At 39.8% G+C, this 19,387-nt stretch overlaps 1 protein-coding gene across 6 annotated transcripts in view; it reads left to right on the top strand.

Moving 5' to 3' along the window:
• MARCHF8 (membrane associated ring-CH-type finger 8) overlaps positions 1-19,387 on the top strand; it is a 173,183-nt gene that overhangs the window by 58,979 nt on the left and 94,817 nt on the right. For all 6 annotated transcript variants that reach the window (XM_019655096.1, XM_019655094.1, XM_019655093.1 and 3 more), the window contains one exon: positions 14,034-14,213. In XM_019655096.1, the coding sequence (XP_019510641.1) occupies positions 14,112-14,213 (102 nt within the window). In that variant the 5' untranslated portion in view covers positions 14,034-14,111. The remainder of the gene's footprint in view (positions 1-14,033; positions 14,214-19,387) is intronic.

Genomic DNA, 19,387 nt, shown 5'->3' with positions numbered 1-19,387 from the left:
TCTCCGGCCATTGGACGGCTGCTTATGGCGGCTCATGGCAGCTCACACTGGATGCCGGGCGCTCATGGTAGCTCACGGCAGCCCGCTGCAGCCTACTCCGTCGCCAGCGACTCATGGCAGCCCAGCTCCAGGTTGAGCTGTTGTTCACCATCTTAGCTGTAGAGGGCGCAGCATCACCGGCCCTCATATGTGGGATCCGAACCGGGGCCCTGCTGCTCAGAGCTGGTGTCCCAAGCCAACTCTTAAGCAACACACCACTCGGCCGGCCCGAAAGCCAGACTTTTCCAAAGCAGCTGCATACATTTTCACCAGTGGTGTATGAGAGTTTCAATTTCTCCGCATCCTTGCCAACACTTATCTGTCTTAATTACAGCCCTAATTGAAAAGACTCTTCTTTCCCCTATTGAGTGGTCTTGGTAATGTGCTGAGAAATCAGTTAACCACAGAAAATTTATTTCTTAACTCTAAATTCTATTTCACTGACCTATATATCTATCCTTATTCCAGTACCACACTATCTTGATTACTATTTCTTTATACTAAGTTTTGAAATTGATAAGTGTGAATTCTCCAACTTTGTTATTTTTTAAGATTGTTTTGGGTATTTTGGATCTGTTGAATTTCTATATGAATTTTAGGATTAGCTTCTTTAATTTCTACGAAGAAGTCAGCTGAGTTTTTGATAGGGATTTCTTTATCTGTAGATCAGTTTGGGAGAATTGCCATCTTAACAATTATAAGTCTTCTGATCCATGAAAATGGGGCATCCATTTCCATAATTTAACCAGCTTTGTCAGTTCAGTTCTTGCTATAGATTTTCATATTAGGCGTGTTATATTTTGCAAGTTAGCATTAGTGAAATTGAAGACTTCATGCCTGGGTTGCCAGGCATAGTGCAGAGGTTTAGCTCTTAATTAAAGATGATATTTGGAGATTATGCAAAGAAAATTGTATGAGTAACACTTGATTTATGATTTTCATATTAACCTTCACATAAAGCGTTTTTAGTTTGGTTTTTGAAATTATTTTTACCCTAAATATGCCTGGCATAGGAGAGGGATTGCTTTAGGCAAGCTTTCAGGTCTATTACTTGAATGGAGATCAGGGTGCATATCAGAAGAGTAGCTTAAATGACTATAAGGAAGGAGGTATTTCAAAGCTGCAGAAAATTAAAAACGCTCTCACATTTGTGTTTCTCTGGCATAAATAGTCCTCCCCAGGCTTGTCATTGACATGTAGCAGTGATGTGATAATGATGATTATGCAAGAAGCAACGAAGGCAGTTATTGGCATGATATGTGGTGGGACTCTGGGCATGATTAGTTTGACTAAGTATTCCAAGAGGACAGATGGATTTTTGTCATCTGCAACAGAGGACTTTAATGCATTACTGATGAAAAACTGCTCACCACTGACTATTGTAATCTCCCAGAGAGTGTAAGACAAATTAGCAGTAAGTGCCTCTTGTCTTGTGTAATGTGAACACAAGTAGACCATTTGTTGGAAACAGTGGTCCATTTTGTCATCATCAAGGGGTTGAAATAGTGTAGGTGATGTATATAACATCCAAACATGAACATTTTATTCATTGTAATACCTAGACACTAACATTACCTACTCTATTTCCCTGTTTTGTTGGTTATCACTGGTCACCTCCCTATTATAAGACTAGACTTTTAAAAACAGAATATTATTTTATTTTTATTTTTCAATTATAGTTGACATTTAATATTATTTTAGTTTCAGGTGTAAGCATACTCTTTAGACATTTATATAATTTACAAAGTGATTCACCTGAAAAGTCTAGTACCTCCTTGGCACCATACATAGTTATTGTAATATTACTGAATATGTTCCCTATGCTGTACTTTACGTCCCCATGACTGTTTTATAACTGCCAATTTGTACTTCTTAATCCCTTTTTCACCCTGTCCCCCAACCTCCTCCCATCTGTAACCATCAGTTTGTTCTCTGTATCTATGACTTTGATTTTGTTTTGTTCATTTATCTGCTTTTTAGATTCCACATATAAATGAAATTTTATATATTTGTCTTTTTCTGTCTTATCTCCCTTAACATAGTACCCTCTAAGTCCATCCATGTAGCTGCAAATGGTAAGATTTCATTCTTTTTTATGGCCAAATATTCCATTGTATATATGTAACATATATTCTTTAAGCAGTCATATATTGATGGGCACTTAGGCTGCTTCCATATCTTGGCCATCGTAAATAATACTGCTGAACATAGGGGTGCATATATCTTTTTGAATTAGTGTTTTGGGTTTCTTCAGATGAATACCCGGAAGTGGGATTGCTAGGTCCCTCTTTGTCTCATTATAGTCTTTGTTTTAAAGTCTGTTTTGTCTGGTGTAAGTATTACTACTCAAGCTTTTTTTGTTTGTTGGTCTCCATTTTCATGAAATATCATCTTTTTCAATCCCTTTACTTTTAGTCTCTGTGTGTCTTTCCATCTGAAGTGAGTCTCTTGTAAGCAGCATATGTAAGGGTCTTGTTTTCTTATCCATTCAGCCACCCTGTCTTTTGTTTGGAACATTTAATCTATTTACATTTAAAATAATTGTTGATAGATATGTAGTTAACATTTTATTCATAGTCTCTCTGTCTCCCTCTCTCCTTTTCTCTTTCTCCCTCTCTCCTTCTTTCCCCCTCTCTCCCTATTTCATCTTAAAGAAGTCCCTCTAGGATTCTTTGTAATACTGGTTTGGGGGTGATGAATTCTTTTAACTTTTTCTGTCTGGGAAGCTCCTTATCTGTCCTCCAATAGTAAATTATAGCTTTGTTGGGTAGAATAATCTTGGTTGTATGTCATTGTGTTTCATCACTTCGAATATTTCCTGCCACTCCCTTCTGGCCTGCAAAGTTTCTGTTGAGAAATCAGCTGCCAGCCTTATGGGAGCTCCCTTGTAGGTAACTAACAGCTTTTCTCTTGCTGCTTTTAAGATTCTGTCTTTGTCTTTAACCTTTAGCACTTTAATTATGATGTGTCTTGGTGTGGGCCTCTTTGGGTTTATCTTGTTTGGCACACTCTGTGCTACCTGGGCTTATATGTCTGTTTCCCATAACGCCAGGTTATGGAAGTTTTCCGTCATTATTTCTTCAAATACGTTTTCAATCCCTTGCTCTCTCTCTTCTCCTCTGTTACCCCTGTGATGCTAATATTATGTTTGATGTGGCTCCAGACATATCCTCATTTTTAAAATTCTTTTTTCTTTTTGCTGTTCTGATTGGGTATTTTCTGCTACCTTGTCTTCTAAATCACTGATTCAATCCTCTGCATCAACTAAATTGATTCCATCTAATGTATTCCTTTTTTTTTTAAGATTTTTATTGAGGAATTGGGGGATGGGAACAGCACTAGGGAATTGGGGGAAGGGGAACAGACAAGTTGCTGTCGTCTTGTTCTTCAGTCTAGTTGTGGAGGACGTTGCTTCACTGACCCAATTTGGCACCATCATTGCGCTCTTCCCAGGCGAGGCAGATCAGTCGCCGGCTTCTGGATGGCTGCTCACGCTGGCTGCTGGCGACACACGGTAGCCCAGCTCCACGTTGAGCTGTTGTTCAGCATCTTAGCTGTAGAGGGCAGTGTCACGGCTTTCATATGTGGGATCCGAACCGGGGCCCTCTGGCATCCCAAGCCAGCTGTTAACCAACGCACCACTCGGCCGGCCCAAATGTATTCTTTATTTTGGTTATTGTATCCTTCTTTCTTACTGGTGTTTTTAAAGGTTTCTATGTCCTTTTTTATGTTTACAATCTCATTGTCAAAGTTCTGAGTTCATTTATTCTTCACCTGAGTTCATTGCACATCCTTATAACCAGTGTTTTGAACTTTGTACCTGGCAGATTGCTTGTCTCCATTTCATTTAGGTTTTTTGTTGTTGTTTTTTTGTCCTATTATTTCACTTGGGACATGTTTCTTTGTGTCCTCATTTTGGCTGCCTCCCTGTGTTTGTTTCCACATATGAGATCTCCTACGTCTCCCACTCGTGGCTGAGTGGCCTTATGTAGTAGGCTTCCTGTGGGGCCCAGTGGCACAATCTCCTTGGTCAGCTGAGCTGGGTGCTCCAGGAGTGCCCTTGGTGTGTGCCCTCCTGTTGAAATTGAGCCTTGATTGCTGTTGGCACATCACTGGATTGAATTAACCCTCAGGGTGCCTGGCGTGAGGACTGGCTGTGACTCCAGTGGATAAGCTGTTGTGTGGGGTCTGACTATACACTGTGATTCGCTGTAGTGGGGCTCTGGTGTCTGCTGAGTTCACCCTTTGGTTGTGTCATTTGTGGAGATAATTGGATTGTGCTCTGGTATGGTCTGAGACCAGTCACTGAGTGTTGTTGGTTTTGGGGCTTTGGGGGAGGGCTCTGGTGCAGGCTCAGGGCAGCCACTGCCTGTGCCCAGCTCAGGGCCACCTGTTAGGGAGGTACAAAGTGATCTGTGGTTGGTAGCTGCCTGGTTGGAGCTGCCTGGAAAAGGCTATGCTACGAATCAAGTCTGGTGCCACTAGTGTCAGGCTATGACTGGTTAGCAAGTGGTATAGGATACTCTGAGGCCAGCCAGTTCTTCTTTGGATTTTGTGGACCTTCCAGAGATTTTAGGTAAGTTCATAGTGTGGTTCAAGGCCAGTTGCTTGTGAGTAACAGCCGCTGAAAAAGGTTCCAGCTTGTACATGAGTTGAGTGGGGTGGGTTCTCAGGGAATCACCAGGGTGGGGCGAGTTTGATGGAGTTTCAGATTTGGCACTGCCCTCCCCCCACCACACACACACACCTGCAAACTGGGTTTAAGGAGGGCTCAGCAGAGTAATAGTAATGCCCACCTCCTGGCTCTGTGGGGTGAAGCTCAACAAAGGAACAAAATGGCAGAGAGCTGCTCCTCCAGCCCCCACCCTGAAGCCAGTTTAGTTTCTTCCTGTATGTTCCTGGTGCTTTTCAAGAATTGGAGTTCAGTGAGTGCTTCCGCCAGCAAGTATATCCATGTGTGGGCCCTTTAAGAGGAATGCTTGGGACTCCAGGAGCCCTCCTTCTCATCTGGACGAAATCCCCACTGATTTTCACAGCCAGCTGTTGTGGAGACACCTCTTTCCAGCACTGGTTGTCCAGGCTGGGGTACCCAGTGTGGGTCTGGGACCCTTTGCTCCTTAAGGGGGATCTTTGCAGCCAAGATATCCCTCCTGATTCTTAACTGCCACAAGTAGGTGTGGGACCAGCCTGTTTTGCATTTCATTCTCTCCTGCCAGTCTTGAAATGACTTCTTCTTTATATCCGTAGTTACAAGAGTTATGTTCAGTTAGTCTTTAGGTGGTTGTCAAAGGTGCTTGTTCTATAATTTATTAATAGTTGTAATTCTGATGTGGTGGTGGGAGGAGGTGAGCACAGCAATTGCCTACCTCACCATCTTGACGGGAAGTTGTCGACTTCGATGTTTTGTTTTGTTTTTATTTTAGCCACCAAAGGTATGAATGAATCCCAGTGCCACGTGAGGCTTGGCTGGGCAGCTAAATGTCCACTGCCTTGTTTTCCTGCTCTCAGGGTGCCTCCGCGGAGCCAGCTACTCCAGGCCTTGCCCAGAATATTTTTTAGTTCATTTTCTTGTGTGTGTTGATCGCTTTCAGCTTCTTGTTCCTTCCTGTTGCTTATTGATCAGAGTTTTGGAAGGAAACCCATTTTGTGACTCCTTTTGCCCTTCAACTGGGTAAGTAATACTGTCAGAGGTGGGACTAGCCTCACAAACAACTACCTTTGGTCCAGAGCAGAGTTTTGGAAGAAATGGCTGCTCATCAAATGTGACATTAGGGTTGTCAGATTCTGCTGTTTACTCGCCCTGCTTGCCAGCCCACCCCCCAAATACATGGTTAATAAATGAAGATCCCCAAATTAGAGATTCATTCTTTTCACATAAGGCATCCAGCCATTGTTAAAATTTGAACAGCATGAAATATGACTTCGTTAAACCTTATGGATAATTTTGATAATTTATATTTAGTTGGTTTTGCATACAGAGTTTGGTAGATCTCAGTGGGGCTGGGGAGAGAGAGAGAATGCACAATTCAATTACTTGGCACTTTGGAGGAATGTAGGAGAAAGCCAGCAAAAAAGTAGGAGTGTCTGTAATCATTGAATATTGCTTATTTAGGCGCTATTATTTTACCTAAGGGCAGCCTTTTCATGGTCTCAGGAATGTCCATGATGATGACCCTCATCTTCCCTAAAAAACCCTTGAGAGCAGGGGTTAGCAAACTACAGGTCTGTCCATGGGCCAAATCTAGCCTGCCACCTCTTATCGTAAGTAAAGTTTCATTGGAATATAACCACTCTCATTCATTTACACAGTTGCTATGGCTGCTTTCATGCTATAATGATGGAATTGAGTAGTTGTAACAAATCTGGCCCATAATGCCTAAAATATTTACTATCTGACCCTTTACAAGACAAGTTTGCCAACAACTGGTGTTGACAGTCTAGACTTTTGGAAGGTTATGCATGGATAATAGATATCTAAAATTTATTTTAGACTCCTTAACCTTTAATCTTATGATTATACGGACTCAAGGGCAGCAGTTAGGGAAAGATTGCTACTTATGTCAGGATGAGTGCTTACTCAAGAAAAAAGTTTACCTTCAAAAAAAGTGTTATAACAAAGCATGACACGGCTGTGTTTAAAACCTAACTAGCCAATGCACAGTAAATATCTGATTATATGTGTACCTGGTCCACCAACCTCTTTCAGGTGCTCCCATCTTACTACATGAGAAAAATGTTACAATTTCCCCCATAGACAGTCACCTTCTACTAATATTTTTTTTATTAGTTTCAGGTGTACAAAACAATGCAATAGTTATACATTTCACCCCTCACAAAGTGACAATCCCCCTCCTCTAATCCATTGCCTCCCCTCCCTGATATCTACATATCTATTACAATCCATTGACTCCACCCTGCACACTGTACTCCACATCCCGTGACTATATAAATATTAAATTATAGTTAACATACAATATTATTCCATGGCAGCTTCAGATGTACAGTGCAGTGGTCAGGCCTCTACACCGTCCATGAAGTGGTCTCCCTAATAAGACATGTGTCCATCTGACACCCTAAAAAATATTTACAACATTATTGATTATACTCCCCAAATTGTCTTTTCTATCCCTGAGGCAATATTGTAATTACCAATTTATGTTGTCTAGTCCCTTCCCCTTCTCTGTCATCCCCACACCCCTCCCATCTAGCAACTATCAGTTTTTCCTCTATATATCTGAGACTATTTCTGTTTACATTGCTCATTTATCCAATTCTTTAGATTCCACTTATAAGTGAGATCATATGGTATTTGTCTTTCTCCAACTGACTTATTTCACTTAGCATAATGTTGTCTAGGTCCATCCATATCATTGCATATGGTAAGATTTCATTCTTCTTTATATCTGAGTAATACTCCATTGTATAAATGTACCATAGTTTCTTAATCCAGTCGTCTACCGATGGGCATTTTGATTGTTTCCAAGTCTTGGCTATTGTAAATAACACTGTAATGAACATAGGGGTACGTATATTTTTCCGAATTAGTGTCTTGGCTTTTTCTGGATAGATACCCAAGAGTGGAATTGCTTGGTCATAAGGTAGTTCCATTTCCAGTTTTTTGAGATACCTCCATACTGATTTCCATAATGGCTGCACCAATCTGCAGTCCCAACAGTGCGTCAGGGTTCCCTTTTCTCCACAACCTCGCCAGCACTTGTTTGTTGATTTATTGATGATAGCCATTCTGACAGGAGAGAGGTGGTATCTCATTGTGGTTTTTATTTGCATTTCTCTAATGATTAGTGAGGTTGAACATTTTTTAATATGCTTGTTGGCCATCTGTATGTCCTTTTTAGGGAAATGTCTCTTCATATCCTCAGCCCATTTTTTAATTGGGTTGTTTGTTTTTTTGGTGTTGAGTTGCATGAGTGTTTTATAAATTTTAGGTATTAACCCCTTATCACATACATTGTTGACAAATATCTTCTCCCATTCAGTAGGCTTCCTTTTTGTTTTATTGATGGTTTCCTTTGCTGTGAAAAACTTTTAAGTTTGATGTAATCCCCTATGTTCATTTTTTATTTTACTTCCCTTGCCCATGGGGATATATCAGTAAAAATATTGCTGAGGGTAATGTTTGTAAATTTGCTGCCTATATTTTCTTCTAGGAGTTTTATGGTTTCAGAGCTTACATTTAAGTCTATAGTCCATTTTGAATTTGTTCTTGTATATGGCGTAAAGAGGTGGTCCAGTTTCATTTTTTTGCATGTGTCAGTCCAGTTTTCCCAGCACCATTTATTAAATAGACTCTCTTTACCCCAATGTAAACTCTTGCTTCTATTGTCATAGATTAACTGACCGTATATGAATGGATTTATTTCTGGGCTCTCTATTCTGTTCCATTGATCTAGGCACCTGCTTTTATGCCAGTACCATACTGTTTTGATTACTGTAGCCTTATAGTATGTTTTGATGTCAGGTAGCATGATACTCCTGATTTTGTTCTTATTTCTCAGGATTGCTGTGGCTATTCAGGGTCTTTTATGGTTCCATATAAATTTTAGGATTATATTTTCTATTTCTTTGAAAAATGCCCTTGGTAGTTTGATAGGAATTGCATTGAATCTATATACTTGCTTTAGGCAGTATGGACATTTTAACTGTATTAATTTCTCCTATCCATGAGCATGGTAGGTGTTTCCATTGATTTGTATCTTCTTTAATTTCTCTCTTCAGTGTCTTATAATTTTCTCAGTACAGGTCTTTTACTTCTTTGGTTAAATTTATTTCTAAGTGTTTTATAGTTCTTGAAGCAACTGTAAATGGGACTGTTAATTTCTCCTCCTGATAGTTTGTTATTGGTATATACAAATGCAACTGATTTCTGAATATTAATTTTGTATCCTGCTACCTTACTGAATTCATTTACTAGTTCCAGTAGTTTTTTGGTGGAGTCTTTGGGGTTCTGTATGTGTAGTATCATGTCATCTGAATATAATGACAATTTTACTTCCTCTTTTCCAATTGGATGCCTTTTGTTCCATTTTCTTGTCTAATTGCTGTGGCCAGAACTTCCAGAACTATGTTGAATAGAAGTGGAGAAAGTGGGCAGCCTTGTCTTGTTCCTGATCTTAAGGGGAATGGTTTTAGCTTCTCCCCACTGAGTATGATGTTAGCTGTAGGTTTATAATATATGGCCTTTATTATGTTGAGGTGTGTTTCCTCTATTCCCATTTTGCTAAGAGTTTTTATCATAAATGGCTGCTGGATTTTGTCAAATGCTTTTTCTGCATCTATTGATATGACCATGTGATTTTTATTTTTTGTTTTGTTGATGTGGTGTATCACATTAATTGATTTGCGGATATTGAACCAACCTTGCATACCAGGGATGAACAACACTTGATCATGGTGTATGATATTCTTAATATATTGCTGAATTCTGTTTGCTAATATTTTATTGAGGATTTTTGCATCTATGTTCATCAGGGATATCGGCCTATAGTTTTCTTTTTTTGTAATATCTGTGTCTGATTTTGGGATCAGGGTGATAGTGGCCTCATAGAGTTTGGGAGCCTTACCTCCATCTGGATTTTTTAGAATAGTTTGAAGAGAATAGGTATTAATTTTTTATTGAATGTTTTGTAAAATTCACCTGTGAAGCCACCTGGTCCAGGACTTTTGTTTGTTCGAAGCTCGTTGATTACTGACTCAGTTTCTTTGGTAGTAATCAGTCTTCTGTTTCAGAGCTTCTGTTTCTTCTTGGTTCAGACTTGGTAGATTGTATGCTTCTAGAAATGTATTCATTTCTTCCAGATTGTCAAATTTGTTGGCATATAGTTGCTTATAGTATTTTCTTAAAGATTTTTGTATTTCTGTGGTGTCGTCACTTCCACTCTTTCATTCCTAATTTTCACTAATTTGAGTCATCGCTCTCTTTTTATTTTTTGATGAGTCTGGCTAGAGGTTTGTCAGTTTTGTTTATCTTCTTAAAAAAACAGCTCTTGGTTTCATTGATTTTTTTGTATTATTTTTCTGATCTCTATTTTGTGTATTTCCATTCTGGTCTTTATTATCTCCTTCCTTGTACTCCCTTTGGGCTTATTTTGCTGTTCTTTTTCCAGTTCCCTGAGGTGTGAGGATAACCTGTTGATTTGAGATTTTTCTTGCTTCTTTAGATAGGACTGTACTGCTATGAAATTCACCCTTAGGACTGCTTTCACTGCATCCCAAAGATTTTAGATAGTGGTGTTTTCATTTTTGTTTGTCTTGAGATATCTTTTGATTTCTTCCTTGATCTCATTTTGCGCCACTCGCTATTTAGTAGTATGTTATTCAGGCTCCATGTATTTGTGTGCTTTTGGGGTTTCTTCTTATAATTGATTTCTAATTTCATAGCACTGTGTTCAGAGAAGACACTTGATATGATTTCAGTTTTCTTAAATTTATTGAGACTTGTTTTGTGGCCTAGCATGTGGACTATCTTGGAAAATGTTCCCTGTGCGCTTGAGAAGAATGTATGTTCTGTAGCTTTGGGGTGAAATGCTCTGAAAATATCAATTAAATTCAGCTGCTCTAATGTGTCATTTAAGGCCTCTGTTTCCACATTGATTTTCTGTCTGGAGGATCTGTCCATTGGTGACAATGGGGTGTTGAAGTACCCTAGTATGATAGTGTTACTGTTTATCTCTGTCTTTATGTTTGTCAATATCTGTTTTTTATATTTAGGAGCTCCTATGTTAGGTGCATAGATGTTTACTAGGGTTATGTCCTCTTGTTGGATCGATCCCTTTATTATGATGTAGTGCCTTTCTTTGTCCTTGATTATATTCTTCAATTTAAAGTCTATCTTGTCTGATATAAGTATTGCTACTCCAGATTTTTCTCATTGCCATTTGCGTGAAATATCTTATTCCATCCCTTTACTTTCAGTCTGTGTGTCTTTTGATCTGAGGTGAGTCTCTTGTATACAGCATATGCAAGGGTCTTGCTTTATTATACATTCAGCCACCCTATGTCTTTTGATTGGAGCATTTAATCCATTTACACCTAATGTGATTATTGATAGGTGCATAGTTATAGGCGTTTAGTTATTTGTGTTTCTGATCTTCATTAGTTAGATTGTTTTTCTCTTTCTTCTGCTTAGAGAAGCCCTTTTAACATTTCCTGCAATGCTGGCTTGGTGGTAATGAATTCCTTTAGCTTATTCTTTTCTGGGAAGCTCTTTATCTCTCCTTCAATTTTAAATGATAGCTTTGCTGGATAAAGCAATCTAGGTTGTAGGTCTTTGTTTTTGATCACCTTGAAAACCTCCTGCCACTCCCTTCTGGCTTGCAGAGTTTCTCTAGAAAAGTCAGCTGATATTCTTATGAGGATACCCTTGTAAGTCACTGTCTCTTGCTGCTTTTAGGAATCCGTCTTTGTCTTTAACCCTTGCCATTTTCACTATAATGCGTCTTGGTGTGGGCCTGTTTGGGATCATCTTAGTTGGAACTCTCTGTACTTCCTGTGCTTGTATGTTGATTTTCTTCACCAGGGTAGGGAAGTTTTCAGACATTATTACTTCAAATATGTCTTGATCCCTTGCTCCCTCTCTTCTCCAGGTATTCCTATGATACGCATGTTGTTGCGCTTGATGTTGTTGCCCAGCTCTCTGAAACTATTTTCAATGTTTTTTATTCTTTTTTTTGTTGTTGTTCCGCTTGGGTGATCTCTACTGTAGAATCTTGTCTTCTGAGTCGATGATTGGATCCTCTGCTTCATCCAATCTGCTGGTAATTCCTTCCAGTTTGTTATTTATATCAGTAATTATATTGTTTAGTTCTAGCTGATTATTTTGCATGATTTCTCTGTTCTTGTTTATATTATCACTAATTTCCTTGAACATTCTAATCGTCAGTGTTCTAAACTCTGTCTCCGATTGGTTGGTTGCCTCTATTTCCTTTAGTTCCACTGATTCAGGAGGTTTGTTCTGTTTTTATTTGGGATGTGTTTCTTTGTTTCCCCATTCTGACTTACTCTGTGCTTGCTTCGATGTGTTAGGTAGATCCCCTAGGTCTCTCAGTCTTGTCTGGGTGGACTTATATGGTATGTGTCCTTTATATTTGAATTGCTCAGTCTCCCTCTTCTCCTGTGCGTGTGTACCAGAGGTGTTCCTTGTGTTGTGTGCCTTCTTCTGTTGAAATTGAGCTTTGATTGCTTTTGGTTTGTCAGTAAGTGAGATTGACTTTCAAGCTGACTAGCTGTGATGATTGGCTATGTCCACAGTGTATGAGCTGCTGTGTGAGGGTTGACCCCTCCGATGAGGCTTGGCCCCTATGGGCTCTTGTGCCTATAGAGATTTCCCTTTGGTGTGACTCTTGTAAGTCAACCCTGGTAATGCTCTGGTTTGTTCTAAAGTTGGCCTCTGGGTGTGATGATTCTTGTGTCTCTTTGGCTGGGCCCTGCTGCAGAGTGATTTTAGAGCAAAACAGATCAGCAAGCACAACTACAACAACCACCAAAAGAAACCAGATACTCTCACATGTGAAAAACAACCAACTCTCAATGTACACAAAAAAACAAAAGAAACATGGCAGACAAAACAGTAACATCAGAACAAAAAACAAAAAGAAAAGAAAAAAAATTGCAGACAAATGGAAAGAAGGAGGGAAAGTAGAGCAGGGAAAAAAAAGAAGAAAAGAAGGGAGAGAGGGGAGAAAAGAAAAAAAACAAACATATATATATATATATAAATGTCTACATACCTATATATATGGACATATATATATATATATACACACACACACACACACACACATACATATACATACATATATAAAAAACTAAAAATGATAATAATGAAATAGAAAAACAAAAGCAACCAAAATAATAATTTTAAAAAAAACCCTCCAAAAAAAACCCCCCCCACACACACACACAAAACGCCAAAAAACCCCCCCAAAAACCAGTGCCAGTTTTGGCTAAAGTCCACCATGCTATCTTCCAGTTGTCCTCTGCTTTACATAAACTTCTCTGCGTCTTGTGGGGTCAGAGCCGGCCACCTGGCGCCCAGAGTGACCCTGGCAATGCAGTTCTAAATTAGTGGGGCTATGGGGTGTAGTTGGTCGTTTTTATAAAGTCAGTGCCGTTTCTGCTCTCGCCTGCCCAGAAGCACGCTGAGAGCTCCGCAGCCAGAAGGCTCTATGTGCGTCTTAGGACACTCTTTCTGCTGGGGGCTGTGAGGGTTGTGAGATTTCTGAGTTGCTAAAAGCCCCCTGCTGGGGTCCAAGGAGTGACTCAGAAGCTGAAGTTGCCCTGCCTGGAGCCAAGCTGCCCAGGAAAGGTGAGGGCAGTCCCACACTCTGCAGCCTCTTCCCTAGCCGAGTCCCTCCACCTCCTAGGAGCAGGAGCACCTCTGTAATCTGACAATACTCCTCCATTCAGGGATCAGTTTAAGATTCTGGAATGGTGGGGTTATGGTTTCTGAGGGAGGGTGGGAGTGGGGTCTTATTTATGCAGTTGTTTTTGCTTTCTGTCCAAGAAAGTCCTGCTGCAGTTTTGAGCTAAGGCTTCTGCGTCACACACTTTGCCGTGCTCTATGCTGAACTCTCAGTGGGACTGTGGGGTGTAGGGAGTGAGCCTGTTGCCTTGCTGTGGTAATACTCTCCGATCTACTTCCTGGGGCCCCGCGTCTTCGCACGTCTCCCTTTCCTTTTTCCCCACTCTCCTGGTTTGCCCACCTTCAAGTAATCGTCGTGAGAGTCTCTTAGCTGTTCTGTGTGAAGAGCAGGGGTTCCTCGGATGAGTTATAGTTGTTCAATTTGCGGTAATTTCCAGGGGAGAACTCAGGGAGCCCTCCTCACTGCTGCCAATTCTGTCACCTTCTGTTATTTTTGAAGACCAAGTATTTATGTCAGTCATGGTAACTTATTTAAATATAAATATAAAATGCTAATTTAACTGTTGAAAATTTGAAGTGTTTTATGTCATTTATGTCTTGTCTTCTCTCTCAGCTTTAAGTCCATGGCCCAAAATGACTCTACCACTGGAGACTGTCTTCTGTGAAGAAGACGAGCAGACAGGAGGCTGTGATGAGCATACCACTGCATCAGCTCTCTGCCATTCCATCCCAGGATGCCACCTCCGCCAGAGTCTACAGAATTAAGACCAAAGAAAAGGAGAGAGAAGAACAGGTAATAATCCTTTTACTTTCTTGTTTTTGTTGTTTACATTAAATATGGTCTAGAATGATAAGTTCTGAAGATCAAGGTTTTCTTCTGGTAATATACTAAAAAGCACATGATGTGCTCAGAATTTGTCTTTTTGAAAGTTTTGTAGGGTTTTAGATTTTGCTGTCAATTCTGCCATGGTTATACATGACATTTATCTTAATTGGTTAAATCTACCTGATTATTTCTGGACATTCACTGAGAAAAAGTTCTTGGGATTGTTAGGCCATGATGCAAAGGAGAAATTTATTTGAACAATAAAGTATGAATGCCTTGTACATACTAGTCTCTGCTTGTTGCAAGGATATAGTTAATATCACAGAGCTTGTCTCTGCCCTCGCATGGCTCTTGATTTGGCCTGGCAATGAATTAATTATGCATTAGAGTTTAATAAGGTGATGGAGAATGTTCAGTACCACCTAATCCCAACCCAGGGAGTCAGGAATAGCTTCTTGGAGAAAATAACATTCACAGGGAGAACCTGAGCAGTGACCTGGAATTAGCTAGGAAAAAGGAAGAGTGTCCCAGTTGGGAGAAATAGTACATGCTGAAAGCCCAAAGTGTAGAGCAAGATAAATATGAAGAGATTAAAATATAAAATATAATAACTGGAATGTAAAGTTTGAATTGAATAATGGAAATATAGGGGGTTGTAAAAGGAGTTACTGTATTTTGCTATGTATAACGTGCACTTTTTTGCCCAAATTTATGAGGGAAAAATAAGGATGTGCATTATACTATATTTCTCCATGTATGAGACGTTCCCATGTATAAGACGCACCTTAATTTTGGGCCCGAAATTTGACAAAAATGTATTACATAAAGTTATTGAACTCAAGTTTTATTCATCATAAAATTCATACAACTCCTCATCACTGTCAAAACTCCCAACCATTAGCTTGTCCTCATCTGTGTCTGATGACGAATCACCCAATTGCCCTTTGCTCTTCAATCCATATCTTCAATTCCCTCTCTAAATCTGGTCATTTTGCTGACTTTCCTCTCATGGCCTTCTTCTGCTGTGGCGTTTTCAGTAGGGTTTCTTCTTCCCGTAGCCAGTCTTGGATTGTTTTCTCAGTTGGAGGAGGACCAAACGTACGTTCAGCAGCACAGTTTCCATTCACTTTTGCAAACTGGGTCACTTTTAACTTGAATTCAGCACTGTATGAAAATCTTTTCTGAACAATTTCTGGGCAGAACATTGCAAAAAGTAACCTACCGTAATATACCGGTAACAAGTGCGAAACAATGAGCGCAAAGACAGCAGGCACGAAAAAGTGGGAAACACAAGTAAAAAAATCTACAACAATGAGCGCAAAAAGAAGTGCAAAAAAAGCAGGAAATGCAAGTAAAAAACCCTACAACTACTGTATAAGACACACCCAGTTTTTAGACCCCAAATTTTTTGAAAAAGGGTGTGTCTTATACGTGGGGAAATATAGTACATGGGTAGTACTAATCCCATATCTATATAAATGTTTTTAATTCTTTCATTTGTGCTTATGAATTAAAAGTGTGACTCTAGAAATCAACGATATCCTTATGCAAAATAATACCCTGGAATGCAATAATCGGTTTTGTTGAACTTACCACAAACTTGCAAGGATGAAGAGTTCTTAGCCTTCTATGATGCATAAATATTATAAATTTTTTACCGGTACATAAAATTTCTTGTACCTCATATCTGTTCCTTTGTTTTGTAACTATTTGTTACCTAAAAATTCTTGTACCATAATATGTTAAAAAAAATAAATGCTGAAATTCCTTTATAACGCAAAAAACAAGTACCTAAATGTAAACAAATAAAAATTTAAATTAAAACCAAAGATTTTTTTCCCTGAAAGTTTGGGCCAAAAACGTGGGTGCGCATTATACACAGGAGCACATTATACACAGCAAAATTGGGTACCTTAAGGAGTTTGGGATTATCTTTGCAGAAGAATGAACGATCAGATTTGTGCTCTTAAAACTTTCACTCAGGCTGCAGTTTGGAGAATGAATTGAATGGGTGGTAGGGAGATTATTGAGATGATTATTAATAGCCTACTTGGCAAACTTTTTCTGTAAAGGGTCAGATAATAAGTATTTTAGACTTTGTAGGATAGATAGTAACACCTCCTCAACTATGCCATTGTAGCATGAAAACAGCCAAAGACAATATACAAATGAAGAAACATGACTGTGTTCCAATAAAACTTTATTTACAAAGATAGGTGACAGGCCAGATTTGGCCAGAATGTCTATAAGTTTGCTGTTTCCTGGCCTAGGAAAAAGGTGGTGGTGAGTTTGTCTAGGGTAGGGGTAATGGGGAAGTATTTAGTTTATTAATCCAGTGGGCTTGATGAGTGCATGTTGGGGGTGGGGGACAGGGAAGAATCAGGGATGATTCCTGCTTCCTTCCTTGCCTTTGCAATGCATTTTACAAGCATTTGTTCTCATAGCATTTCTCTTTTATAGTTACATTTAATCTTTGCCCAAGACACTAAAGAATCCCTGTTAAATTAAGAATCAGTAAGTCTTGTTTAAAGTGAAATCATAGTTGATGGGATACCGTTATTTCTACTATTTCATAAAGAATTAAAGAGAACAAATTTATCATATAGCTCTTGAAGTACAAGGTGTGATCAAACAACATGGTGAATGTTTAAATAAATAAAAATTTTATTACAGTAAAAGACACATGGCCAGCATTCCCCCTCAAAATATTCCCCCTGGCTTTGAACACACTTATCCCATCATTCTTGTCACTTCCTGAAGCAGTTCTGGAAGTCCTCTTTTGTGTCTTTAGTTGTGTTGTCGAGGCTGCCTCGATATCCTGAATTGATTCAAAATGTTTACCTTTCATGGTCATTTTGACTTTGGGAAAGAGCCAGAAGTTGCACGGTGCCAGATCTAGTGAATAAGGTGGATAAGGACACACCGTAATGTTTTTATTTGATATAGATTGCTGTATCAGAAGCAATGTGTGACATGGAGCGTTACATGATGGAGAATGATTTACGGCACACTTTAAAGCACACCGTCTCTCAACTGTAGCTCACACCTGACTGACTGCACTAAACAAGCTGAAAGTTGTCATACAGTTACTAAGGTTCAACATACCGTTTCCCGTATGCTTGGTTTTTTTTAATTTTAGCTGAGCCATCCTGTCACCTGTTGGCAGCTCAGCGGCAGCTCAGCTCGGGCCAGAACTTGAACCACTGTTGCTTAGAGCTCACAATCTTCAGTGAGCTCTTAACAAACTGAGCCACTCGGCCAGCTCCGCTTCCCGTATTGAAGATCTGTGCCTTTCCATTGGAGGCACTCGGCAACAACATTCACCGTATTTTGTGATCACAATGGAAAAGCTCCATGTCACATATTGCTTCTGGTATATGGCAATTTCTGTCAAATAAAAACATTATGGTGTGTCCTCATCCACCTTATTCACTGGATCTGGCACCGTGCAACTTCTGGCTCTTCCCAAGTCAAAATGATTCATGACATCGAGGCAGCCACGACAGCACAATTAAAGACGCTCACAAAAGAGGACTTCCAGAACTGCTTCAGAAAATGGCAAGAACAATGGGATAAGTGTGTTTGAAGCGAGGAGGAGTATTTTGAGGGGGGTTAATGGCAATGTGTCTTTTACTATAGTTTTTTTTTTTAAAATTTAAGTGTTCACTGAAGTTTTTGATCATACTGCATACATGTACTATGGAAAATGAGAAGATACCTTAAGAGGTTTCTATATTCTTTTTTTTTGTTGAAGATTTTATTGGGGAATTGGGGGAGGGGAACAGCATTGAGGAATTGGGGAAGGGGAATAGACAAGTTGCTGTCCTTTTGTTCTTCAGTGTAGTTGTGGAGGACACCGCTTCACTGGCCCATGTTGGTATGATCATTGCACTCTTACTGGCTGAGACAGTCGGTCCCTGGCCATTGGACGGCCGCTCACGGAGGCTCACGGCAGCTCTTGCTGGCTGCCGGCTGCTCACGCTGGCTGCCAGCCACTCACCATAGCTCACAGCAGCCCACTGCAGCAGGGACTGTGGCCTCCACCGTCGCTGGCCACTCACAGCAACCCAGCTCCAGGTTGAACTGTTCATAATCTTAGCTGTAGAGGGTGCAGTATCACTGGCCCATGTGAGAACCGAACTGGTGGCCCTGCTGTTCAGAGCTCGCACTCCCAAGCCAACTCTTAACCAACTGAGCCACTCGGCCGGCCAGCACCCTCTGTATTTAAAGTGTACAAGTTGGCAAGTTATGACATCTGTGTGTGTGCGCACGTGTGTGCGCCTATATACACACATGAACCTATCTTCACAATCAAGATTGTGAATGCATCCATCATGCGCAAAAGTTTCCTCCTGCCCTTTGGTTATCCCTCCCACCCCTCTCCCACCTTTTTCAAACAATCATTGATCTGCTGTCCTTCACTATAGATTATTTTGCACTTTCTAGAGTTTTATGTGGACGGAATAATAACAGTATGTACTCTTTTTTTTGTCTTAGCATTTCACAGCTTAATTCTTTTGAGATTCATCCAAGCTGTGTGTATCAGTAGTTCACTCCTTTTCTTGCTGAGTAGTGTACATTGTTTAGACATACCACAATTTGTTTACCCATTCTCCTGTTGATGGACATTGGGATTGTTTCCAATTTGGGATTATTGTGAGTAAATTGCTGTGAATGTTGGTAAACCTTTGTGCGAACATATATTCCTTTTCCCTTGGATAAATACCTAGGAATGGAACTATATGGTAGATTATGTTTAACTTTTTAAGAAACTGCCAAACTGTTTTCCAAAGTGATTATACCATTTTATATTCCTCCAGGAGTCTAAGAGTTTCAATTCTGCATCCCCATCCCCACCAGCACTTGGTATGGTCAGTCTCTTCAGTTTAGCTAGCTATCTAATAGGTATATGCTAGTATCTCCTTGAGGTTTTTTTGTTTTTTTGTAATTTATTTTTTTTATTGTTAGTTTCAGGTGTACAGAACAATGCAATAGTTACCCTTTTCACCCTCACAAAGTAACAACCCCTCTCCCCCATCTATTGCCCTCCCACCCCCGATATCATGCTTATCTATTACAATTCCATTGAATCCGTTCCCGCTCTCTACTCCATGTCCTGAGACTATATGTATATATAATTA

This window comes from Hipposideros armiger, unplaced genomic scaffold (genome assembly GCF_001890085.2).
Source record: "Hipposideros armiger isolate ML-2016 unplaced genomic scaffold, ASM189008v1 scaffold_235, whole genome shotgun sequence".
In the NCBI taxonomy this organism is placed as follows: domain Eukaryota; kingdom Metazoa; phylum Chordata; class Mammalia; order Chiroptera; family Hipposideridae; genus Hipposideros; species Hipposideros armiger.
The sequence above is the reverse complement of the archived record's forward strand: the minus strand, read 5'-3'. Positions and strand labels throughout refer to the sequence as shown.